Source organism: Oryctolagus cuniculus, chromosome 21 (assembly GCF_964237555.1).
Source record: "Oryctolagus cuniculus chromosome 21, mOryCun1.1, whole genome shotgun sequence".
NCBI lineage: Eukaryota > Metazoa > Chordata > Mammalia > Lagomorpha > Leporidae > Oryctolagus > Oryctolagus cuniculus.
In genome coordinates this window covers 19,983,486-20,009,228 of record NC_091452.1, presented here as the reverse complement: position 1 = coordinate 20,009,228, position 25,743 = coordinate 19,983,486, and the positions used below count along the sequence as shown (strand labels likewise).

The window sequence follows — 25,743 nt, the reverse complement described above, 5'->3', positions numbered from 1 at the left end:
AGCAGTTCCAGCTGCAGACCTGTGGGTGAGCCCCATGGACCCTCCAGCCCAGTCGAGCCTCGAGATGATGGGGGCTCAGTCAACACTACTTGGACCAGAAGAATCTGCAGGCTAAGCCCTGCCAAGCCACAGAATCTCATGATAGAACAAATACATTGCTGTTACTTTAGGCCACTAAAGGTAACCCCTGGATGTTCCAATGTGACTTTCACAACTCAGCTTGGATGAGGAGACATGTGGAAATCATGGGATTTGTGGATTCGCAGGTAGAAAAGGGTTCCAGCTCTCACCCAGGGGTTGACCCTCCTCTCTATCTATGGGTTGCTTTTGAGTTCAAGGCAGGTCAGTGCTCAGGACCAGAGTTCTAAACTCTTCTCTCACCCAGATAATTATTCCATCTCTTTAGGGATCAGCCCCATTTCCCCAGCTTTAAATCAAAGTGACAGGGCCTCCAAATTGGTTCAGGGGCTCATGCATTTGTAAAAATGTCTTTTGCAGTAAAAGGCTTGGTATGTCTAATTTCTGCCCCAAGCACATTTTTATAGTTCAGCTATATTATAAATGTCGTTTAATTTACCCAGTGATGCTGGGCCTACATGAAACCAAGAGCCCATGATAATATATATAAAATCCTTTTTGTGCAGTCTGATCAGGGTTGGGGAGGAGGAAGGGCTGAATTTATTCATCATTTGCCCAAATTTGTATTCTTTTCCTTTCCTCCCTGCTGCTGTTTCTGAGTTGTTGATACTATGGGGAGTGACAAGGAAAACCTTTCCTAGCTGGGACTGAAGGGCAAGTGCTAGGAAAATGGAGCTTTTTCTTTCTTTTTTTTTTTTTTAAATGAATTTAGGGGTTGGTGCTGTGGTATAGTGGATAAAGCTGCTGCCTGCAGTGCTGGCATCCCATATGGGTGCTGCTCCACTTTTGATTCAGCTCTCTGCTATGGCCTGGGAAAGCAGTGGAAGATGGCCCAAGTCCTTAGGCGCCTGCACCTGCATGGGAGACCTGGAAGAAGCTCCTGGCGCCTGGCTTTGGATCAGCCCATCTCTGACCATTGCAGCCAGTTGGGGAGTGAACCAGCAGATGGAAGATTTTCTCTCTCTCTCTCTTCTCTCTCTCTCTCTCCCTCTGCCTCCTTCTCTCTCTGTGTAACTTTTTCAAATAAATAAATAAATCTTTAAAAAATGAATTTATTTGAGAGAGAGAATATCTCATTTGTTCACTTGCCCCAAATACCTGCATTTGCCAGGACAGGGCCAGGCCAAAGCCAGGAGGTAGATACTCAATCTGGGTCTCCCATATGGGAGGCAGGGACCCAACTACTTAAGTCATCACCTGCTGCCTCCTAGCGTGTGCATTTGTAGGAAGCTGGAGTAGAGAGTGGAGCCAGGACTTAAACCCAGACACTCCAATCCAGATGTAAGCACCCCAAACAGCATCTTAACTGCTGTGCCATATGTCTGCCCTAGGCTGGAGGTTTTAAACATAGCTGAAGGGTATGTAGCTAGAAGCCCATGGAGTTCTGGTCAAGCTCAGAGCATCAGCCTTGCCTTGCAGTTGGAGAGAAACTGACCTAAGAGTCGGGGGCTCAGGGGAGTAGAACTCCAGTGGTGCCTGGCTTAGCTGGGAGGCAAATTAAGGGAGCCTGCCTTGGGGTGGGGGCAGGGATGGGGCAGCGGAGAAATGAGCTCCTTTGGTCCTTTGCACAGGGCTTCCTGTGTGACTCCTCGTGCCCTCTTTCATGCCTCTCATTTTCCTTTTCAGGCAGCACTTGGTTGCAAACCCCAAACTCCTCCTCCTCTGCTTTGAAACAAGCTCCCAACACCTCTGGTAGGCCCTCTGCCCTGCATGATCAGGCACTTCCCAATGGCAAAGGTTCTTGGCTTGGCCAAGCCATGGCTGAACTCCTGCATCTTCTTCTGGTCCCCTGTGTGTGCACTTCCTTCTCAGACCCAGTGCTGACAGCGAACCCTGCCAAGTCCATCTAGGGAGAACACTGCACCCCGAATCTCTGACCAACCTCCATGTCTGGGCTGATTTCTCACCCTCCCCTAAGCCCCACCCCCAACCCCAGGTGATGCCTGACCACTGGGCTGGGCTTCAGCAAGGGTTCTGTGAGGTCAGGCAGAATCCCCCTGACCCCTGATGTCTCTTCTTGGTCATTCCCGTCCACTGACACTTGCTCTGTTCCTTAACTATCCATTCCTGCTTGCCCATGCTGTATTCACAGTTAAGCTCAATCTCTCTCCCATCAGTGCCATCCATCTACTTCTCCAGATGGCCCTGGATAAATTCGACCTTGCCCTTATTTGGCGAGTGCCATTGAACATTTGTTTTCATTAACACCATCTCTTCACGTCATTTCCCCCACTTCCCTCTCTGTTCTGTAGGCTCTGACCACACTGGTTTCTTGTGAGTTCTTCAACTGCTCCCAAGCCTGGTGACTCATCCCTAGCCAAGCCAAGAATTAAATCCTGAGTGCCAACAAGTCCCTGGCTTGGTCCCTCCTCTGCAAATGCAGGCACAGAAGTGAGCAAGGATGGTAGCAATAATTCATGTCAGAGAGGCTGCCCCTGTGCTTGGTGCATGGGAAGCTGGGGTGTGATCGATCACGCACTTCATGGGGCACATGGATTTGGCTCATTAAAAGAGTTAACTAGATTTTCATGGAAGAGAGGAGCCAGGAGGCCAGGACTACCTCTGGGGAGGGAACGTGCTAGGACCTGAGACTAGGTTTCCTGCCCCATTCATTCCATAGAGAGAGCAAATTCCTTTCAAATTGCATAGGTGGGATTATGCATCCCAGCTCTGGAGTTTACCAGCTGTGTGACCTTGAGAAAATGTGTGACCTTGAGAAAATCACCTAACCTCATTAAGCCTCAGTGGCCACAGGTGCAAGGTGGGGACATCAGTCCCCATTCCTGGGCGGTAGTTGTGAGGGCACTTCAAAAAGTTCATAGAGAATGGAATTAAAAGATAAGAGTTTTAGTGCAAAAAAAACCTTGAAATCTTGGGGCCCGCATTGTCCTGGCTGCTCCATTTCCAATCCAGTTCCCTGCTTGTGTGCCTGGGAAAAGCAGTGGAACATGGTCCAAGTAGTTGAGCCCTTGACCTCCATGTGGGAGACCCAGAAGATTCTCAGCTCCTGGTTTTGGCCTGGCCCAGCTTTTGCTATTGTGGCCATTTGTGAAGTGACCAGCAGATGAAAGATCTCTCCCTCTGTCTCAATTTCTCCTTTCAAATAAATAAATAAGTCTTTATAAAATATTGACATCTTATATGAAGAATCTTCAATTAATGGAAAATGAGTATTGTGAAAAACTATGCATAGATTCTAAAATGTTTTTGCAGTAAAAATAAAACTATATTTTATTTTTTATGAAATTAAATTTTAATATTTATCTCAGAGGCTGAGAGAGAGAGAGACCATTCCCACCACTGGTTCACTCCCCAAATGCCCACAATGGCTAGGGCTGGGCTGGGTAGAAGCCAGGAGCCAGGAACTCAACTTGAGTCTCCCTTGTGGGTGACAGGGGACCAACCACGTGGGCAATCAGCCATTGCCTTCCAGGGTCTGTGTTAGTTGGAAGTCAGAGCTACAGTCTGCACTTGAACCCAAGTTCTCTGTTGTGTGATGTGGGTGTCTCAAGTGGTATCTTAGTTGCTAAGACACATGCTTGCCACCTGTCCCTCTGCAAACTTTTGGAAGCATCTTTACACGTGGCTTAAGTGAGTTAATCTGGGTAAGGCATTCAGCACGTGCCTGGCACAGCAATAGTGAGCAAGAACAGAGCCTCATAAAAGCCATGGCACTTAGGAGTCAAATAATCCAAGCAAAGTCTGTGAATGCCTCAGAAATACCTGGGAGGCTCAACTGTGGGACCTAGGCAGAAAGCTGGGGTGTAGCCTGAGCTTCTGCAGCGTTATCATCTTCCCATATGATTTTGCTGATTCAGCTCCTACCACTCAACTTAGGGACAGAGGAACAGGGGACCAGAGGGGGACAACAGTGGGCCCAGGGTCACATGGGACATGTTCTCAGCACATTTCAGCAGGTGTGTCAGTGCCAGAGCTCAGATCTCCTCCACCCCTCATGGTTAGGCAGTCTTTCTGTTCATCCAAGCCAAGAAATGATAGCACTATGTGGCCGTGCTGGTGCCCCAAAAGAGTCCCATTCAGCTTGTGCCCCTCGAGGTTCCAGCAGCTCCTGGAGTCCCCAGGTCTCTTGTTAACCTCTTCATATCCACAGCACCCACTACGATGTATGAAGCTCCCTGGCCAATCTTTGTCTTGTTGACTCTCAGAGATGAACAAGCCCGGTCTTTCCTCTCTCATTGCAGGAGTAAGCCGTCATTTCCACCCCATTATGCAAATATCGGTGATCAGTGTGCTTTAGGGGATACAGCCCAGCACACAGAATAGTAATGACTAATTTATTGACAAAATGAATGAACATGTTGTATCAGCGAAGGAATGAAAGATCACAGGAGGCGTACTTTCTTGGCCCTTGCAGCTTTTGCTTTGATGCTTAGAGGAGAACCTAAAGAGTAGATAGTCATTCAATATTTGCTTCTTGGAATAGAATCAGTCAATCAGTCCCTGAATTGCCCACAACCTAGAGAGAAAGACAGACACATGAACAAAGGCAGAGTGGCCCCTGACTGTAGCAAGGCTGCTGGCCTGGTGCTGAGGAAGCAAGGCAGCGGGAGAAGGACGGTGGGAGGCCTCTGGGAAGAGGTCCTAGAAGCAGGTGCAAGCCGACACCTGCTAGGAAGTGGAGACTGGAGAGAAGGAGCTGGGGAAGAGAGCCTGACTCGGAGCAGGACTTCTCTGACTCTCTCCGACCCTCAGTTTCCCCATCTGAAGAGCAGTCCCAATTTTCCATAACACTAGCCTCCCAACATTTTTTGGTGACAATCTAATTCAATAACAAGTATCCTCTGCTGCACACTGTGCATAAGAAATGACTACTTTTTATTACCACCAAGAATAAAACTACCCTGGGTCCTGAACTAATTTATTTGGTTTTGGCCAGACCTCATTAAGTAATTGTCCAAGTTTGTTTTATGCGAAGAGTGTACATATTATTTACATATATTTACATATATGCTCAGCAGCATCTATATAATTCCCAGCAACTGTACTCAGGACATATTTTTCCATATTTTCAGCAGAATGAAATGTTAACATATTGCTGCAATAATTGAAGCCAATAATATAGCCAGTCTCTACAAGCCCTGTTAGAGTTCTTCTTTGTGAAATCTGGGACAGTCATTGGAGGACCCTTTAAAAAACATCAATTAGATTTTTTTTTGAGATGTGAAGCTGTACAATACCAAACTAGCTTGCTTTTTTTTAGACACCAACCAGGACTATAGGCAGTGGGAATTCATGGTTTCCGACTCTAGTACCTTGGATAGAGCTTCTCCCTATTGGAAGGCATCAGAATATGGGGAGGAAGAGAGGAGTGAAGAAAAGAACTTGCACTTCTGAGCCATACCAGAGTTTGAAGAATGGTTAGATGTTATGTTCCTTGAGTGCAAAGATATACTTTGTTCATCTCTGTATCCCTCACAATTACTTAGTGCCTGGTACAGAGTAGCATATCTCAAAGAGGAAGGAGTCTTGAATGAGTGAGTCAATGAATCCAGTGTACCCCTGGGTAACTAGCAGAGCCTCAGCTTCCTTGTGGGTGAGGAAATGGCTCTAATAGTCACTTTGGAAATTTCGCTCGTGTTTAAGGGAGATTCTGTAAACTAAGCCTCAGCAGGGATTCCTTTGCGTTATGAGACTCTCAGTCTTCCAGGACATCTTCTTTGTGTAGAAATAGGGATGGGGCACAGTGGAGAGACAGGTGTTGGCGCCTGGAAGGCCCTTGCTAAGGAGTTAGACAGTGAGAGAGAGAGACAGAGAGAAAGGTCTTCCTTTTCCATTAGTTCACCCCCCCAAAGTGGCCACTACGGCCAATCTGAAGCCAGGAGCCAGGTGCTTCCTCCTGGTCTCCCATGCAGGTGCAGGGCCCAAGCACTTGGGCCATCCTCCACTGCACTCCCGGGCCACAGCAGAGAGCTGGCCTGGAAGAGGGGCAACCGGGACAGAATCCAGCGCCCCAACCGGAACTAGAACCTGGGGTGCCGGCACCGCAGGCAGAGCATTAGTCTAGTGAGCTGTGGACCCGGCCGAGACTGCCTTTGACACCAGCCATTTACAGGTGAGAAGGCTTAGGCCAGACAAGCCACGCCCACATGGCTCCTCCTCCAGTGCTGTGTCTGACCTGAGATGAACCTTGATCATAAAATACCAGTGGGCGACTGATGGATTCATTCACCCGGACTCCTGCCTTCTGCTGCTTTCTCCTTGAAACCTCAATATTATTGAACGAGATAATAAAACACGTTAAATCGGGAAGCAGAGCATACACTTGGCTGCTGTAAAGCCAATATCCCTCTTTGAATTTCCACAGAACGTTTTATCTGTGGGGGACATAAAGCTGTGAATTCCGCTCCTCCCACTTGAAATGCACCAAGGTCCTCTCCCTCCGCCGAGCCTCTTGGGAAAGGTCATTCACTTATTTATTCATAGGAGTATCTGTTTGTGTGTCAGGCACAGTGCAAAGCTCTTGATGGAAAGTTCTTTCTGTCTCACATCAACTCAGTGAAAAAGGTCATTATTTTCCCTGTATATATAATTTCTATCAAGCACAAATGACTTGCCAAAGATGACAAAGCTGGGATTCGGACTCAGGCCTCTGTGACCTTAAGTTCTAAGCTCTCAGTGGCTGCCAAATGCTCAGTAGGAACCTGATGTCCTCCAGTGTGCCATGCTCTGAGCTGGACACTGGTGACAAAGGCAGGCAGGGTCCCTAGTCTGTAAGGAAGACAGCGATGCTTAGTAAGCATGATAATCAGAAGCTTTCTGCATGCTAAGAAACAGGACACTTCACCATTCACTCACTCAAGAGCTCTACCTTTGTGGAGCTCCTACTTTCTGGGAGACATAGTGTTGAGAGAGGAGCATTGAGAGAGAAATGAGACATAGTCCTTACCTTGGAGGATCTCAGAGCCTAGCAGAGGAGAAGAGCTTTCAAAGATGTGCATTGACAGGGGCAACAATCAAGTGCTGATTTTAACCCCTTTGTTGGAATGCAGCCCTGCATCTCATGACTGGACACTTGCCAGGCTCTAGGATGGACCTGGACTCAAAATAATCCCATGTGAGTACACAGTGATACTGCATTTTCTGGAATTGTTTGGAACACTAGGCAAGGGACTAGACACGAGATTCCACCAATGATGATGATGATGATGGTGACGACATGATATATGTTATTACATATTGCGTACTTTCCTCCAATTCCTGAGCTCTCCTCTTGTACCAGCCAGCATTCCCTGAGCCCCACTGGGTCAACTCATGACTTCACTACAATCTATGATGTGGGTCCATTTATGGTTCTCATTTCATAATGGAGGAAATTAAGGCCCAAAAAGGAAAACTGACTTATTTAAAGCTATACATTTGCCTTAACAAGAGAGGTCTGAGGCTTTCTTTAAAAACAATAACAACCACAGAAAACAAAATGGAACTTTGCGTTTCGCTCCAATTGAAGGGGAAGTATGCAAATTAGCCTCAGCACATCATTTTTTATTTATGCCATAAATTAGGCAAATTTCCCTTCCCAAAGCCCTGGAAAATGAGCCTTGATTCCACATATTTTGCATTAATTTCCAAGGTGGTTGGCCCCAAATTAGCTTTACAATTTGGTAAACCTGCTTTAAAAGGGGGCATAGAAAGTGAAGTCCTGATCGGAAGTCTTTAGGGAATGAGCTCTCTGAAAAGCCCCGCTCCTCCCACTTTGAAAGCTGATTTCATAGTTTAGTGGTGCATTTCCATATCCAGGGATGCCATGGAGAGCCTCACAGGTTGCGTGCTGCTTCATTTCAAAGAATCCTCTTCGAGTGCATTGCAGAATGGCTAGCTCCTCCCAGAGAGGTGCTGAGAGGTGGCCACATGTGTCGCATTGTTCCTATGCAGTGTTTCTCTGCAACCCTCTAGCATCACCCAGCACCCCCAAGGGCAGAGCTTGGAGCACAGTCAGGCCTTTTGCAGTCTTAACACAGTGCTGAGTCCACCGCTCCCAGAAAGTGCTCTCTGTGTTCACTCTTCTCAATCCTTCCTCTCCCCGATTCTGTGATATGAAAGCTTTGGGGGTGTCCTCACTGAAAGCATGCAAAGAGCCATGTGTTGAACAAGTGCGCCTGGGTTCCACTGACCCCCATTATGGCTCCTAGATGCATCGCCAGCTTTCCAGATGGATGTGTTACAGGAAGGAGGAGGCTCCAGGCGCCCTATCTGGAAGCTTCTCTCTACTCTCCATTTCAGCCTGGTTTTCAAAGACAGCAGATCACCTTCAAATGCCAAGCACACCAGGTTATGGGAACCCCTCTCTTCTTGCTCTCTGACACCCCCAGTTCCCACTGGAAACTATTTCTTCCTAAGTCAGGTTCACACACATGTTGCGAAGACTGTACATTTCCTGCAGATGAGCTTGTTTCCCAAGTCCAAACACTGGATCACAGTTGAAGAACGCATGCCATTCATTCATTCACTCATGGTTTCATTCAATTAAACAGCCAAGAATAGGGGAATGGTACGAACAAAGTCAACCCTGTCCCCAAGGAGCTCGTTGTCCAGCAGGGGAGGAGGTGACATTGTTGCAATGCAGTGTGGTCCTTCCCAGTTCTTCTGGATATGCTTGTGAGTGAGGCCACAGCCTAATGGATATGTGTGCACAGGCAAAAGTGTGCCGGAGTAACAGACTTGCAAAGAGAAGAGTTGCAGAAGCGACTACCGAGGTCAGCTGTGCAAGGGCATGAGATGTTAACGGCCAATGCTCTACCCATGGTGTGGGCCTGGGTGGGCTTGTTTTATGCCACCTGCTTACCACACAGCTAGAGATGGCTGCATTAAGCCTGAACAACCAACCTATTACTCAGTGCAAAGCCAAGCCACCTTCCTTTCAGGACCTGAACAGGGAACTATGAAGAAGCCGTGCCCTAGGAGGTATGTCTGGACCACCACAATCTAGATCTTTCTGAGAAGATGGAAATTTGTGCTCCCTCCACGCTGTCCAATATGGTAACCACCAGCCACCCATGAGCACTGGGCACTTGCAGTGTAGCTAGTATGACTGAGGAACTCAACTTTTAGTTAAAATGAATTTCAGTTTTAATAGCCAGATGTGGCTAGTGGCTACCACACTGGAGAGTGCACGTGTGCAGCGTGAGCTGGAGAGACCCAAACGACCTGAGGCTAAGTGTAGCTGATGGGGGTGCTCTGCTGAGAATGCACAGAGGGAATCAGGCAACAGAGAGGGAGCTGGAACCAACAGATGCACGGGAAGAGCAGATGCTGGAGGAAGCGCGGATCCAGTCCCTGGGATTTCTCAGGCTCAGTATTTGCAGGATCACTACAACAAAGCTTGTCATGGTCCAGCTGTACCAAGTGAGTCTTTGTTCTGCTTGTCTGTTTGTTTGGGCTTCTGTAACACAACACCGTAAGCTAAGTAGCTTATAGACAACAGAAGTGTATTTCTCACGGTTCCGGAGACTGGCAAGTACAAGGCCAAGGTGCTGGCAGGACTCTCTGTCTGGCAAAGGCCTGTTTCTCATAGACCATACCTGCTACATCCTCACATCATGCAAGGGGTGAAGTCTCTCTTGGGCATCTTTGATAAGGGCACTTGTGGGGAGCAACTCGGACTAGACTAAGTTACTGGAATTAAGACTTATTCTATGCATCTGCTCTCCCACAATATGGCGCTGGGAGAGGAGTAAAAACAACTTTTACACAGCTGCCTCCAGTTCAACCAGTAACCTGCAGGAGCTGATCCCGCTCCTGATTGGAGGAGAGCAGCGTACTCGGTGTGTGGGTAGCAGAGTTGGGATTGGTGGAAGAGGACTATAAAAGAGGAGAGAGACAACATGCACCAGGAACATCTAAGGGGAACATCTAAAGGGAACACCTGAGCAGCCCCCGAGAGAGCCGGCTGGCGGTGTGCTGCTCCCCTGCGGAAGTGGGGAGAGTGGCCAGGGGGAACCGCCCTTCCACGGAGGTGGAAGGGTCGGTAGCCAACCCGGGAAGAACCAGCAGCAAACCCGGGAAGGGCCGAGCAGACGAAAGAACAACACAGGGTCCTGTGTCGTTCCTCCGTGAAGAGGGGGAGCGACAGGCACTCATTCCCATTCATGGCAGAGCTACCTCCATGACCTAATCACCTCCCCAAAGCTCCACCTCTTAAAGACATCACCACAGAGGTTAGGAGTTCAATGCATGCACTTTGAGGAAGGGAAACTGGTATTCAGACCATTGCACTGTGCAGCCAAAGACTCCATTTGGGATATCACATTTCCTCTCCTGGAAGCCAGCGCTGATCTGAGAATCTGAGACTGTGCCCAGAGTAATGAAAGCTCATCACCATCATCATCACCACTACCCCTCATCCTCATGACCTCAGAGTTGAGTGACTTGTCCAAGATCACGCAATGAGAGCTGGACCAATATCTCTTGGGTTCCAAAGACTGAGCTGTCTATTATACTGCACAGCCAACCCACAGTATCTTTGGGGAGGTGGGGGTTGTCTCCAGGATCTGCCCCACCCCCTGAAGATACCAAAATCTATGCATACTCAATCTGTTTATCTAAAATGGCATAATATTTGCATATAATTTATGCTTATCCTCTCATGTATTTTCAATCACCTCTAGAATAATTGTCAGACCTAATACAGGGGTGCTTCAAAATGTTCCTGGACAATAGAATTAAAAGTTAAGTTTGGGCCAGCACTGTGGCTCACTAGGCTAATCCTCCACCTGTGGCACTGGCACACCAGGTTCTAGTCCCAGTCGGGGTGCTGGTTCTGTCCCGGTTGCTCCTCTTCCAGTCCAGCTCTCTGCTGTGGCCCAGGAAGGCAGTGGAGGATGGCCCGAGTGCTTGGGCCCTGCACCCACATGGGAGACCAGGAGGAAGCGTCTGGTTCTTGGCTTTGAATCAGCGCAGTGCGCCGGTCATGGCGGCCATTTGGGGGTGAACCAACTGAAGGAAGACCTTTCTCTCTGTCTCTCTCACTCACTGTCTAACTCTGCCTGTCAAATAAAAAGTTAAGTTTGCTGCAAAAAATTTGAAATCTATGCATGCAAGGGGTCTTCAAAAGCTTCATGAGAAAGATGAACTATGAAACTATGCATAGATTTCACAACTTAGCACAAAATAAAGTCATCCTTTGTTCCATTTTCCACAAACTTTCATGCACTGGAAATGCTATGTAAATAGTTGTTACACTACATCATTTAGTGAACAATGACAAGCAAAACATTTGCGTGTGTTCAGTACGGATGCAGCAGTCGTAGCGCTAACCCCATTTTCCATGGCGTGAACCTGTGCTGGATTGACAGAGTTGGCTGTGCTGCTCTGCCCAGCTGAGCTCTCCATCCTAGGTCAATGCTCCATCGTGGCCTCCTGTATGCACTGACCTGTGACGCTCAGCTTTGGCCCATGCTTACCCCATGTGGGAAAGGGGGAATGAGGGTGAGACCAGACATGGAAACTGTCCCCTGGAAGCTCTTTCTCTAGAACGCACCTCAATTTCCAGGTCCCCACGTGTTGGACTGGGTGCACCTGCACATCCAGATATTTGCCCGAGGCTGGCCCGGACTAAAACATCCAGGCCTCACTCAAACCTTCCCTGGCCGTCCACTCTCTAGTTCCCCCACTGGGTTCCCCGGTCGGCTGCCATCCACAGCCCGCAGTGAGAGCAAGGAAGCACAGCAGAGGTTACCTGGCCTGGTCCCTGGGCCTCCCTGATCCTCCTTGGTTTACTCTTGCCTGCTTGACTCAAGCCATCTGCTTGGATGGCAGCATTCCCAGGTCTGCACTGGGCTGCTGGTGCCTTCAAGATTCAGACGCCAAGTCAGCAGGGGGTGGGAGGCGCTATGGCTTTCTTTCAGCTTTTACTAAAGCTTCCGTTATGCAGTCGCTCTGCCATGGCCACGCCACGTCAGTACCTGTTATAGGTAATGGATGCCATTGGTTTACCGGAGACAGGTGCTCTTAAGACAGCCATTGCTCTATTTTCTTCAGTCCTGGAACACACAGGGGGTCTTTAAAATTTCACGAAAATGTGTTATTATGAAAAACCTAAGCAAGGCTTTCAAGAGTTTTGGGGTCAAGATAAACTTATCTTTTTTTTTTTTTTAAAGATTCATTTTTTATTCATTTGAAAGGCAGAGTTACAGAGAAAGACAGAGTGAGAGACAGAGAGAGTGAGAAAAAGAAAGAGGTTTTCCATCTGCTCGTTCACTCCCCAAATGGCCACAACAGCTGGGGCTGGGCCAGGCTGAAGCCAGGAGCCAGGAGCTTCCCCTGGGTCTCCCACTCGGGTGCAGGGAGGGGCCCAAGCACTTGGACCATCTTTTGCTGCTTTCCCAAGTGCATTAGCAGGGAGCTGGATCAGAACTGGAGCAGCTGGAACTGGAACTGGTGACCATATGGGATACCGGTGCCGCATACAGAGGCTTAACCCAATATGCCACAATGCCGGCCCCTAAACTTACCTTTTAAGTCTGTGTTTTTGCCAATGTTTTGAGATCCCTTCATACACTTGAGAGAGCAGGGTTCTCAAATTTTCTAAAAGAAGGGGAAAGTCATTTCCAAGCAAGACTCAGCAGGCAGGAGGGCATGAGGGGTTCTGGTGCTGACTCAGCCACTGACTTGCTGTGGGATTTTGAGAAAGTTCTTTCCTGTCTCTGGGTCTCTTTTCTCAATCAGACGAAAGCATTTGGGTGAGAATTGATGTGGGGCTGTCCTAAAGAACCACTGTGATCTGACTAAGATCGGAGACACCAGCAAGCACTAGGGTAACTGCTGTAGCCCCTCCCCAACATCGCATTATCCCTGGTAGGGTGGGGAGGTGGGTCCAGGGTCCCTGTGCAAGGCGCTGTGTGACGAAGTGGCTTGTCCAAGGACAGGCATCTAACAATAAGCAAAAGAGTTAATAAAGTCAGGCTGTTCTATTCTAAAGTCTGGGCTTTACACATTTTGCTATGCTTTGCCCAATTTTTAGCTATTTTTGCCGCTGTCAGCGACCTAAGAGAAGGCAGATTCTATAATGACCAGTGTTGTGTTTGCAAAGGTTCTGTTTTGCAGTGAACTCAGACACAGGGTGAAAAATTGCACCTACTATTTCCTTTGGAAAGAAAGATGGCTTTGAGGAGTGTGGTGGAAAGGCCATCTTGTGGTCCTGTGTTTGCACAAGGTGTGTGCTCTCTTTACGAGGTATGTTTATCTCCTTCTTCCTCTTTGAATTTTTCTTTCTACCTCTCCTTTTCTGTTGAGGTCTTCAGTGATTTCACATCTATTAGCTCATTGATTTTCCTCCTAGCCATGCTACAAGGTGGAACTCCCTTTCCAGATCAGGAATGAAAGCTTATTGAGGTGGCCTAAGACCACACAGTTGAAGGAGGACGAACCGGGAATTCGATTCAGATCTCAGGGTGATGAGTGCCTCTACACACAAGGAAGATTAAGATGAGAGGTAATTTAGCATAGCTTTACACCTGGGTTGGCACGTTCACTGGGATAGATGTGAGCTAAGGGAAATATGGATGAATAAGAACCGGTTAGGGCTCCCTGTGAGGTCATTGTCCAGGAGAAGGAAGGCATGTGAATGGGTAATTTGTGCATTATCAGTGCATGAGCTAACCACAATCGAGGGAAGGCATGTGAGGGGGCCCTGAGGATCACGCATAACTGGCACAGAGAGGAGAAAAGCAAAAGGAGGTTTTACAGCGAAGAGAATTAGGGATGGGGTTTTGAAGGGTGAATAAGAGTTCAGGTGAATAGTGGTCACATTTTTTTTTTAATTGAGTGTTTGTGATGAACTAGGCACATCCACAGATGCTGGCTCGTCTTAACAGGAAGACATAATGTATACAATATTAGCATATAATATAATATACACTAACAGCAAATGATGCCTAGCCTTGCTAGATAGATAGAACCCTCCCATTTTATACGTCAGGCCAAAATAGGCTCTGAGAACTAAAGCACGTGGCCCAAGATCATGGCCAGCAATTTTATACAATCTTCTCTAGACAACCAGCTACACATTCTCCCAGGATGATCAGGCAGTGTGATTATGACTAGAACAATGCATCATCCAGAAACCAAGACGGCAAGAATGGAGGCGGTTGCATGAGCCTTTTTCTCCTGGGACAACTGGCACTGGCCCTTGGGTGAGAAAACATCTCCCATCCAGAGGGCACACTCACCGTCTGGTTTCTCAGCTTGCGCCAGTTCTCCATGGCTGTGTGATACCCACACCTCATATCCCAGCATCTAGGAGCCTGGATGCTGGAGTCACCCAACCCTGGGTTGGATTCTGACTCCACCACTCATTGCCCGTGAGATCCTGAGAAAGCGCCAATAACTTTCCTCATCGTGACACCCAGCGGGTGGCAGTGCCTGACAGACCCATGTGAGAGAGTACAGGAAGAGCTCAGAGCAGGCTGGTCACACGTGCAAAGCAGCAGTGTCATGGTTAGTCCTCCAGGGGGTACGTGGGGCCTGTGGCCTTCTCCATGGCACCCATCTCCCTGCACAGGAGGATCTCCTGGTACAGGAGGACTTCACAAAGTTCATAGAAAAATGGAATTAAGAAAGAAGTTTATTTTGATGAAAAAAAAAAGATTTTTAAATCCATGCATAGCTTTTTGCACAGTATACATTTTCTATGAACTGTTTGAAGACCTCTGTAGGCATGAGTTTTAATGACAAATTTTTGACCCCCAAATAAACTTGCCTTTTTAGTTCCATTTTCTCCAAACTTTTGACACACCCTCCTACATGGATGATGAATATAGTGGAATAAATGAACACATCCATCATCTTTCATCGCTACCTACTTTTGACAGCCTGTGGCAAAAGCGGCTGTAATGTATTCGTTTAGCAAAAACTCTGATCCAATGGCTACAACACTTGGTGTTACCAGATCCCGGTGAGGCCTGCGTGTGGTGCTGGACTGCAATCCCTTCTTGGTGTTTGCGATGCTAGGTGCATTTCTTCCCCTCTCTGAGCCTCCATTTCTCTAATTCCAATGATGCGACCGATAATTGCATCTCTCTCGAGTGGCCATGGCGAGGGTGCTCGGCAGAAATCCATAGCAAACCACTTATTCTAAAATCAACACACAGTGCATGCTATTTTCACTGCTCAGACCCAGTTCTCCTTGGGAATTAGGAAATTATATTGCGCAGGTCCTCTGATCTCCCAGCTCACCATCCTGTCCCCCTCTCCTCCCAGGGGTCCTCCCCCTCCCCACCCAAGGCCCACCTAAGGGCTGCTTCTTCCGAACTATAGAACCAGAGGATTATGCAAATCTGCAGCTCCAGGAAAGCCACATTTACCCAGGGCCCTGCGGGGCGCTGTGTGTGCTCCGCACCTGGGTCTCGCTGCCTTCGTGGAAGATTGTTTCAGTGTCATCACCACCTCTAGTGGACAAGAGCGAGCACCGCGGCTCACGGCCCTTTGTTCCAGCTCTCAGCTATGGAGCCCTTGAGGGGTGGGGGCGGGGGAGAGGACAGCCAGCAGGACAGCAGTGCTGAGGGTGGGCTTGGACACCTGCTTCCCTGCTCTCCCACTCACTCCCGCTTCCCTCTCTCTGATTCCACAAGGATGTGATGGGTTGTCAGAGTGAATCCTGCTTCAAGGTGTTCACTCCTCCACTGTAGAAATCTCTCCTCTGGCTACTAGTGACTGCTGTATCCCTGCAGGGCTGTCTCAAATGCCGCCTCCTCCGGGAAGCCTTCACTGGGCAGCCCAGGTGGGAATTAAACACACCCACCTGTATACCTGTGCACATTCAGATATCCCCCTGTCTGAGCACTCGTCACACAGCAGGGATAATGGAAGCTCACCTGCAAATCTCTCACTAAGCTGCCAGTGGTGGGGTGGAAACCTCAGCCCGTTGCTCTGTGTGCAGCACCCAGCCTAGGGTCCACCGCACACAGAGCACTATGGACCGAAGGTCTGTGTCACTCTCCCATCTCCAGCATGATGCAACTTGGAGTGGAGCCCTGGAGAAGCAACAAGGTTTCGGTGGTGTCACAAGAGCAGAGTCTCCACGCTGGGACCAGCAACAGCCGGGAGATCACAGTTACTGTGCCTCTCAGCCACGGGCATGGCGTCAGCTACAAAGGGGCCCCTTGCACCCCAGGCAAAGGACCCTCACCAGACACAGAATCTTGTGGCACCTTGAACTTGGCTCAAGGAAGGGCATCCGCGCCAGAAAAGTACAATTTCACTCCTGCCCCAGGCAGCGTATACGAGGGCACTTCAAAGAGTTGGTAGAAAATTGAATTAAAAGATGTCTGTTTTGGTGCAAAAATTTTGCAGTCCATGCATCATGTTCCCTGTTTTTTTTTTTTTTTTTAAATTACTTATTTGGTTTTTAGTTTATTTGGAAGGGGGGAGAAGAGAGAAAGAGAGAGAGAGAGACAGAGAAATGTCTCCCACTTGCTGATCCATCCATTCCCCAAGTGCCTGGCTAGGAAAAAGCCAGGAGGAGCCTGGAACTCATTCCATGCCTCACACGTGGGTGGCCATCACCGCCGCCTCCCATGGTGCTCATTAGCAGGAAGCTGGATCAGAAATAGAGAAGCTGCGACTGGGACCAGGCTCTCTTCTCTGGGGTGAAGGCATCCGAACGGTATCAGAAGCACTGCACCAAAAGCCCACCCTGCTTAGCTTTTTTATAAGACATGTTTTCCATGAACTTTTTGAAGACCCATTATAGGTAACCAAGGCTACCTACTCCCCATCTCCATTCCTTCTTTGTCCTAATTTATCCCAATATTTATGCTAAAGGGAGATTCACTCCACCTTCAAGGATTTACTCTCTTGGAGCCTGCTAATAGATGCAGTTTGCACTTTGAAAAGTAGAGGAAGAGGGCATCAGCGTTACTTGAGCACCTACTCACCAGCGCCTTGACATGCATTACATAATCTTTGAAAACATCATTGCAAGGGGCACCACCAGCCTCCTTTCTCCTGCCCCCATCCCACAGACAGTACAATAGAGGCTCAGAGAAGATGGCCCCATTGAAGGTTGTATATATATAAACGAACTCAGCTCTGAGATTGCTCTAATTGCAAACCCACAATATGTCTTTTCTTGAACCTTGTAAAGTGCCAATGCCGAGCTCAGCCAAACTTCCCTGAATAGCCTTGCCACAGCTTCAGCGTTTAACAACTTGGCTTCAGGAAGGAAACCACAAAAGGGCAGTTGGACTCTATATTCTAGCGATGCCTTTCTTCTGCCGTCTTTACACCTTGTATTCTCTTTTGTTGCATGTGCCAAGAATCACCAATGATTTCTCTCTGACTCTGGGTGGTGAGCGGAATGGAGGATGGCAGCGACGGTGGTGAGGCCACCTCTAGGTTGAATGACAGCTCCGTTCTGCTAACCTTTGCCACTGTACATGCCTGGTGGTTCCACACAATGAATTCTACCTCTCTTCTGCCCTTCTGCCCTTCATTTTAGCTGTGAGCACCCCTAGTGGAACTCTGTACCATGGTCATGTTGCAGGCATTGTGGTCCAAAAATAGGAGGGTGCAGTCAGCTGAGTCCTTTTGAAGAGTTTGCAGGAATGGACTTGTGAGCAGAAACGAGAAAAGAAGTCAAACATCCTTTTGCTTTGGAAGAGGAACGAAAGGTTTTCCCTAAAGCCCACCTGAGCCATATAAGCACAGAACAATCCCTCAAGCTTGGAGAGAAAGTGGCCCCTGGCAGGGGTGATCAAAACTCCATGCAAAAGAACAGCAACCCATAACGAAAATGGTCTTTAAGTGAATTGAATCACAATGCCCATTAGAGACTAAGGGAAGCAGCGAATTCAAGTCTTGTCGAGTAATATTGAATTTGCTTTATTAATTCAAGAGAAAAAGAAAAGAAATTATGGGCAAACTCTGCAATCCTAGCACGTAGCCACAATTATTCCCCATGTGCATATCTTAGACAATGAGGAGCCTCTTCAAAAACAAGTTACACTTTATACTTATTCATGCCTTACAGCAAAATGGCCCAGAGAATCACGTGACCTGCATATAAATGTAGCAACAAGTCCCTTTCAAGTATTCACACATCCCCTCACTCCACCACAAACAGGACTAGCTTGCAGCACGGAATGAGGTGCCTGGTTCTCCAGCTGACATTCGTGGGTACCAAGCTCCAAGGGAAAAAGAGAATTTATTGTGGAAGGTCAATTGTTTCCAAGGGCACCATCAGAATTGGCAATGCTCGTCGGCTGCCCCCGTTCCCTCATTATGACTCAGAGTCTTGGAGTCAGAACCACATGCGTATTAATGAGCCTTCCCCAGGACTGCATCAGTTGACTTTAATTTGGTGGTGACCAGAAGTTAATTAAAAATATATGCTGGCAAGCCATAGTGTCAAGCACTTGGAAAAAATAAGATGAAATGTCTTCAAAATCAAACACACACGCAGAGACATACGCACCCTCTCCACACACATACCCCGAAGGAAGCCAGGATGCAATCCTTGTCTATGCAGGCTATTAAGACATTTTTCCTGAAGGGTGGTGTATTGAAGAATGCACTCCCTTGGTGGGGGGGGGGGTGGAGGATCACTTTAGCGAAGCCAGCAAGCCACTGGGTAGCTTTGGGTTGTTTTTTGTTGTTGTTGTTGTTATTGTTTTGTGTGTGTTAGTCACAACACAGATTCAAAGGGGGTGGGGTGGGGGAAGGGGACCTGGACCCAGTTCAAGGCCACCCAGCCATTGTTGCAGAGAGACAGCCAATCAAGAAAGGGCGTGCTGCGGTGGAAACGCTTCCCTATCTTTCTTGGAGAAACTGTCTAGGCTTGGTGTAAATTGTGAACATCACAGTCTCATAAAAGGGGGGAGGTGTTTCTTTAATGATAGGCTTTGCTAAACAAAAGGTGCTCAATTATTTCCTTTACTCTGCACTCTGAGCTCCGAGATGAAAGAGAAGGGGTGGGAGATCAAATGCCTGATTTATGCTGAGGAGGGCACCCCGGGCTGTGCGTGAGAGTTGAAGGGAAAGGGGACACAGCTCGGGCTCCACGGAGCTGAGAGCTGTCCGCGGCCTTCGGTGCTGAAAGCAGGTGCAGGCGTTGGGGGTCCTGAACTCCCCAGAGAAGACCGGCCCCCGTCAGTCTTCAGGTGCTGGGGGAGGAAGAGGTGTACATGACCGTGACCAGCCTCCGGACAAGCAGGGTGCGCGCCCCCCGTGGCCAGACCCTGCAGCCACCTGCCGTTCCTTGCGAGAAGGTGAGGTCCTGTGCTCTCACCAGGTTCCCTGGGGCTCTCAGAGTTTCCTGCTGGCCTGGCCAAACCCTCAGGGCTCTGCTCCTGAGGTTAGCTTGGGGTGAGTTAGGCGTTGCCCTTTCCTTTCCAGCTCCTTCCCTCCTCCTGTGACAACTTTTCCTGGGGGACCTCGGCCCTGTGGGAAAACTGCAGCTCTGGGTCCTGAAAACAGTGGCTGCCTCTCTCCTCTAAACTTGGACCCCCCCCCCCCTTCTCACCCAGGAAGCACGTGGTGGGTGAAACCAGCACCCTCCCCCTTCCCAGCAGTGATCAGAGATGCTAGGCTGTGCGTGTGGGGAGGGGACTCCACTCCTGTGCCTGACTCCCACCTGACCTCCCTTGTGCCTCCTCTTCCAAGTCCTGGGGTCTCAGAGTCCCCTCCCCTCAGCTTCCAGCGAAAGCCACACCCAAGTCCAGTTCCTAACGCTTGGGTGGGTTCCATCCAGGAGCCTGGCCTCTTGGGGCAGCCTGAACCCACGAAAGCGAGGGGGTCCCGGAGAGCGAGGGAGCGGTTCCAAGACGCCCCCCAGGCGCCCTACCGGAGTCTTGTCCTGCGCCGCTGTCCCCCACCCCCCACTCCGTTCCTGCCCTCTCTCCGCGAAAGAGGGAGTGCGTTATCTGGCACCCAGCCCTGGGTGCGGTTGCAGATAGCTCCGGGAATCTGGGGTTTGGGGAAGCGAAGGAGAGACAACCCCGCGGCCGGAGAAGACAGAAAGAGAGCCCGCACCCGCAGCCCAAGCAGGGAAGCGCCCCAGCCGTTCAGACACATACCCGCCTCCACACTCCCGTCAGCTCGGGCCGAGGGGATGCGGTTCCCAGCCCTGAATTCGGGCAGCCGTCTCGGCGCGTCCCATCACGGCTGGTGAGGCGTGGATCGTGCGAGTCCGCCGCGACCCCAGGCCGCCCCGCACTCGCGGCAACTTTGCCCCCTCCCGGCCCCGCTCCTCCGGGGCGCTTACCTCGCGCCAGAGCTGCGGCCGGGCTTCCCAGGAGCAAAGCGAGGAACAGCGAGATCCCGCGGAGTCCCGCGGCGGGCGGCCGGGCCGCGGGCATCGTGGCTGCTGGGGACGCGCGGGGCCGCGGACTGCGGGGCGGGCGGACGGCGCGGGAGCCGGGGGCCGAGGGAGAGACGCAGCGGGCGAGCGAGGCAAGGCAGGAGCGACGGAGCGGGCCGCGGGCCAGGGCAGCTTCTGGAGCACCCCGGGCGGACGCGCGCTCAGCCCCGCGATCCCTCTGGCCGAGCTGCGCCGGGCGCGGGCGGGCGAGTGAGGAGGAGCCGGCGAGCGAGCGAGCGAGCGAGCGAGCGAGCGTGGAGCGAGCGGGAGGAGGGAGGGGGCTGGGGCCGAGTCTGTGCCGAGCGAGTGCAGGGAGGGAGGGGGCGGGCAGCGAGGTTCAGGGGCCGCCGCGGCGCCAGGGGTGCCAGCCTCCGCCTCTGGTCGCCGGCCCGTCTGCCCTGTAAAGTTTAACGCCAATCCCCGTTGCGTCCCTGCGGGGCCGAGCGGTTCCCCTGCCCGCTGGTGCGCACAGCAGCCCTGCCCAGCGCTGCGAGGCCAGGGAGCGAGCGCCCTGACCGTTTTGCAGGAGGTGAGATGGAGCGCTCAGAACCGACTGAGCCCAGCGCAGCCCGCGGCTTTGCCCAGCCTTCCAGACTCATCCCAGCTGCAGTTCTCAAAGGGCCGGGGGTGGGGGACCCGAGCTGCCCCCGCCCTCCGCCAGTGCCCAGGGGTTTGTACAACGAGGCCCTGTAACCTAGAAAGTCTCCAGTTCAGTGAATCCGGCGAGAGCTGTGAATCTCGCTAGAAGCAATTGTGTATCCAGTGACCTGCGGTTCTGGGCCCCTCTGAAAGTGAAGCCTCCGATGCATGGATGCATCCCTGTTCTAACTGGAGCTCCCCCTGCCTCATCCTGCAGCCTGCCCAGCCCCCTTGGCCCCCCTGAGCTGGACTCCAAGGCCCACCCTCTGCTGTCCTGCCTAGCTTTGATTATCAAGCCAGTTGCTCTTTGTCCACAAATAGAGGTGATGGTACAGACAAGCAGCTACCTGGGGACAGGCCTTGGCCAAGGGGTGAGGAGGGGATGAGCTTGGACACGTTCCGGAGTCTGACCGCCTTGCCCAGATCCAGCGGGCTCCCTCGGCCTCTCACCCCAACTTAGACGCCTTCTGCTTCCCTGGGCCCACCTTGCCACACTCTCTCCATACTGCAGAGGGCGCAGATGGAGAGAAGGCTGCAGGCAGCAATGGGATGGGGCAAGGAGTCCCTAGGAAGAACCACTGGGGGAGGGCAGTGCTGAGGGAGGGGGGAGGACAGGAGCGGGGAGGGAGGTTGACCCAGGGTGCGGAAGACCCTCCACATGCTGCTTCCCATCCATCCATCCATCCATCTATTTGTCCATCCATCCACCCATCCATCCATCCATCCATCCATTCGTCTATCCATCCATCTACCCATCCATCCACCCACCCATCCACCCACCCATCCACTCACCCATCCATCCATCCATCCACCCATCCATCCACCCATCCACCCACCCATCCAACCACGCAGTGTCCTTGCACAGACCACTCACTATAGGTCTGATTTGTGTCAGGCTCCGGGAGACAGAGAATCATCAATCAAATCCTATCCTAGGCTGGAGAAAGCCACTTTGTTGTTCTAAGCGGGGAGACTGAGGCAGGGAGTGGGCAAGGGCTGGCTTCTCCACTGCTTTGCTGTGTTAGCCTGCCGGCTCTGTCAGGACTGACCTTGCTTGGGGTGCAGTGAGTGCTCAGCCATGCTTGCTGAATGACACAGAGAGAAGCAAAGAGGATGAAAGCAAAGGGGGAAGAGAGAAAGTGAGTGACAGAAACACAGAGACGGACTCCAAGCGCGCGACCATTTGTGGGCATCTCCAAGAGTGCCCACTTCCTCGATTTCATAGTGATCACAGCTGTAGGGTGTGGCAACCTCCATCTGACAGGTAAGTTCCTGAGCCCTACAGAGCATCCCTGTCCAGTGGGGGCCGCTCAGCCAGGAAGTGGTGGGAGGCAGCAGAGTAGAGGCCAGCTCTGGGTCCAGAGTCGGAGCCATTTCCTCCACCACGCCGCTTCCCTGGGAATCCCGCGGTCGCCTCTGTGGTTGACCGGGTGGAAATCCCCTGGCTTCCACAGTTCCTGATGAGCAGCAGGGCACAAAGACTTCTTTTGGGCAGAGTGTTGGGAGGTCATTGCTTGCAGGCAAGTGTCTATGGTAGAAGTGACATCACAAGCCGTCAGTCCATGGAATTCATGGGCAAGGATTTATTTACTGTTTGCAGACAGAGAGATGCATGAAGGAAAGCACAGAGACAATGGGGTCACACTGGAGAATCTGAAAGTATGATGTTGGGAATGTAAGGGGATTTTCTAGGAGAAATACCAGGACTTTTTTTTTTCTGTTCTCAAAATATCACAATGGGAACAGAATTCTGCGAGGGACCAGAGCAGGCTGCAGATGCAAATCTTTCCCTTTCACAACTGAGGTACCCATTTTACAGATGGGGAAATAGGTTCCAGGGGAGGGCAAAGTGATTTGCTCAACAACATATACTTGGTCTACCTTTTGCCTAGGCTTGTGCTCTCTCCATCACCACCAGGCACGTACTTCTGGGCTAGGTTCTTGCATCCTGGTGGACTTCCTGTTTCCCAGCGCTGCCCTGGGGTAAGATTCCAGCTTTCCTGTGGAGGAGATGATGCTTGCCCGCTATTCTGTCCACCTATGTTGCTGTGCCATGCACTGGCCCTGATGCTGAATTAGTTAAAATTAGTCCAGTGGAGACAAAGGGTCAGAACCAGCCTGCCTCACCTTTTCCTTGTAGGATGACAAGGACAAGTCACTTAACCTCTCGGAGCTTTATTCTCCTCTTCAGAGGAGCAGGGATAAAAATAACAGTTTTCAAGTGCAGTGATTGACAAAAGTGGATAACGTCCTTGTGGCACGAGGGAATTCAACAGCCCTTGTTTCCGAGGGTTATGGAGAGGATACCATGAATGGATGGATGAAGGCATTTAGCCCAGGCTTTGGCACACGGTCAGAGCAATTATCACTGTGCTTGTAACTCCTTAGACGGTAAGGAAGACAATTCCGTTCTCAGTGTTTGCTGTGGTGGGAGGATTAGCACTGCCACAAGGGTCCTGAGTTCTGATGTCTCCTCTGTCAATTTCTTATGTGACCCTCAGTGAGGCCCCAGGCTCCCTGCATTCTGTTTCCCTGTTTACCTACCCATACACGTCCCCTTTCCTTTTCTGTCCTCTCCTTCCTTCCACCTTCTTTCCAGCCTACCATCCATGCATGCGTCCATCCATCCACCCATTGACTCCTCCATCTATCTATCCATCTACTCACAAACGTCGCGTAAGCACCTGCTGCTTGTTGAGTAGTGCTATGGACAGACTCCATCTCTTGCACTCTCGGGCTGACAATCTGATGAAATCTGTCAACATAAGGACCCAAATCCCTTTCAAGATTAATGTTCTCTGTCAATGGAGGCAGAAGGGAAAAGCGGTTGAAAGCCTGGCCTTTGGGGCCGGTGGCATTGTGGTGGAGCAGGTTAAGCCTCCACCTGTGACACTGGCATTTCATATGGGTACCGGTTTGAGTCTCGGCTGCTCCTCTTTCAATCCAACTTCCTGCTGATGTGCATGGGAAAGCAGTGGAAGATGGTTTGAATATTTGGGCCCCTGTACCCATGTGGGAGTCCTGGATGGAGTTCTAGACTCTTGGCTTGGGCCTGGCTCAGCTCTAGCTTTTGTGGCTACTTGGAGAGTGAAACAGTGGATGAAAGATCTCTTTTGGTCTCTATCTTTCTCTCTGTAACTCTGCTTTTCAAATACTTAAATAAATCTTCTTTAAAAAAATAAAAAGTGTGGCTTTGGAAATCTGACAGATTGCAATTTGAACAGTTTCTCATACTAACAGCTGTATGATCTTGAATCACTGACTTAACCCTCTCAAAACCGTTTCAGTAAGAAGCTATCATTTAAGTGAGATGAATGTCACAAAACACTTGGGATTGTGTGCATAATAGAAACCTTTTATCCATTTGTTCATCCATATATCTATCTATTCATCCATCCACTCACCCACCCATCCATCCACCCATCCACATATCCAACCATCCATCAATCCATTCTTTTTTCAACAAATATGTTTTGGGTAGCGACTATGTGCCAGACCCTGTTCTGGATTCTGGAGACACATCAGTGAATACGACAGAAAAAAAAATCCTGCTCTCTAGGGCTTACCTTGTACAGCTGAGCACTAAGCAGTAGAATGTTTAACACTTAAGAATTCTGGAGAACTCTAAATTCTATGAGGACGATGAAGCAAGATATTTCAGAGCAAAGAAGGCAAGTTCCTGTTGACTGATTGGGGGTGGCCTCCCAGAATGGGAGACATTTAAGCAGAGAAGTTCATGATGAGAGGGAGACAGCAGGGTGCAGGCTGGAGCAGATCCCATTTTGTGTAGAAGACATGCAAGGCGTGCAGGATCCTGGGACTGGAACACGGGAGCTGCAATGAAGGGAAGTGGCTGTCATGTGTCTGTGATCCGTTTCCATTGTAATATGTATTTACTTGTTTACTTTTAGTTTTTGAAAGGCAGAGAGACAGAGAGCAAGAGATCTTCCATTTCCTGAAGGTTCACTTCCCACAACAGCCAGGGCTGGGCCAGACAAAGCCAGGAGCCTAGAACGCCATCTGGATCTCCCACAAGGCTGGGCAGGGGCCCATGCATTTGAGCCACCACCTTCTGCCCTCCAGGGGGCACACTGACAGCAATTTGGGATGGAAGCAGAAGTGGAACTCATACACAGGCACTCGGCTATGGGATTTGGGCACCCCAGGTGGCACGTTAGCTTTGGTGCCAAGCTCCTGCCCTGTGATCCCATTTCTTTGTCTACACAGATCCTAATTAATCAGGGGTTTGATTCTGAGTTATCAGACGGTGCCTCCTCTCCCCATCAAAGCCTGGCTTTCATACACACACCTGCCCCATCCTAACCCATCATCTCATATTCCTCTCAGGAGCATCTGCTTGTTGGACAGATTTTAATCACTAGGAGAAAAGTGAAAGGTAAAAAATGTCTTGTCTTGGAGTAAAAATGAAACATAAAAGACATCTTCAAGATAAGAGAAGGAAAAAAAAAGATTTAAAAAACTCCTCCAGTATAGTACAACCCTGGAGACAAACACTCCAGGGGAACACAGCGTATCCAGTCAGTGTCTCCATTTTCTGCTTTTAACCTGGGCTTCATAACTTGCAGGTCAGCTTGAACAGCCTCCTGGAGGAAGCTGTTCTTTGCATCACTCTGGCCAGCAGCTAACAAGGG

The 25,743-nt window shown here is 50.1% G+C and overlaps 1 protein-coding gene across 3 annotated transcripts in view; it reads right to left on the bottom strand.

The window, feature by feature from the left end:
* SEZ6L (seizure related 6 homolog like) overlaps positions 1–20,684 on the bottom strand; it is a 192,107-nt gene extending 171,423 nt beyond the window's left edge. For 2 of the 3 annotated variants that reach the window (XM_070066047.1, XM_070066048.1), the window contains exon 1: positions 20,357–20,684. In XM_070066047.1, the coding sequence (XP_069922148.1) occupies positions 20,357–20,450 (94 nt within the window). In that variant the 5' untranslated portion in view covers positions 20,451–20,684. The remainder of the gene's footprint in view (positions 1–20,356) is intronic. The other variant, XM_070066049.1, reaches the window with a different exon arrangement.
* Between the last annotated feature and the right edge of the window lie 5,059 nt (positions 20,685–25,743).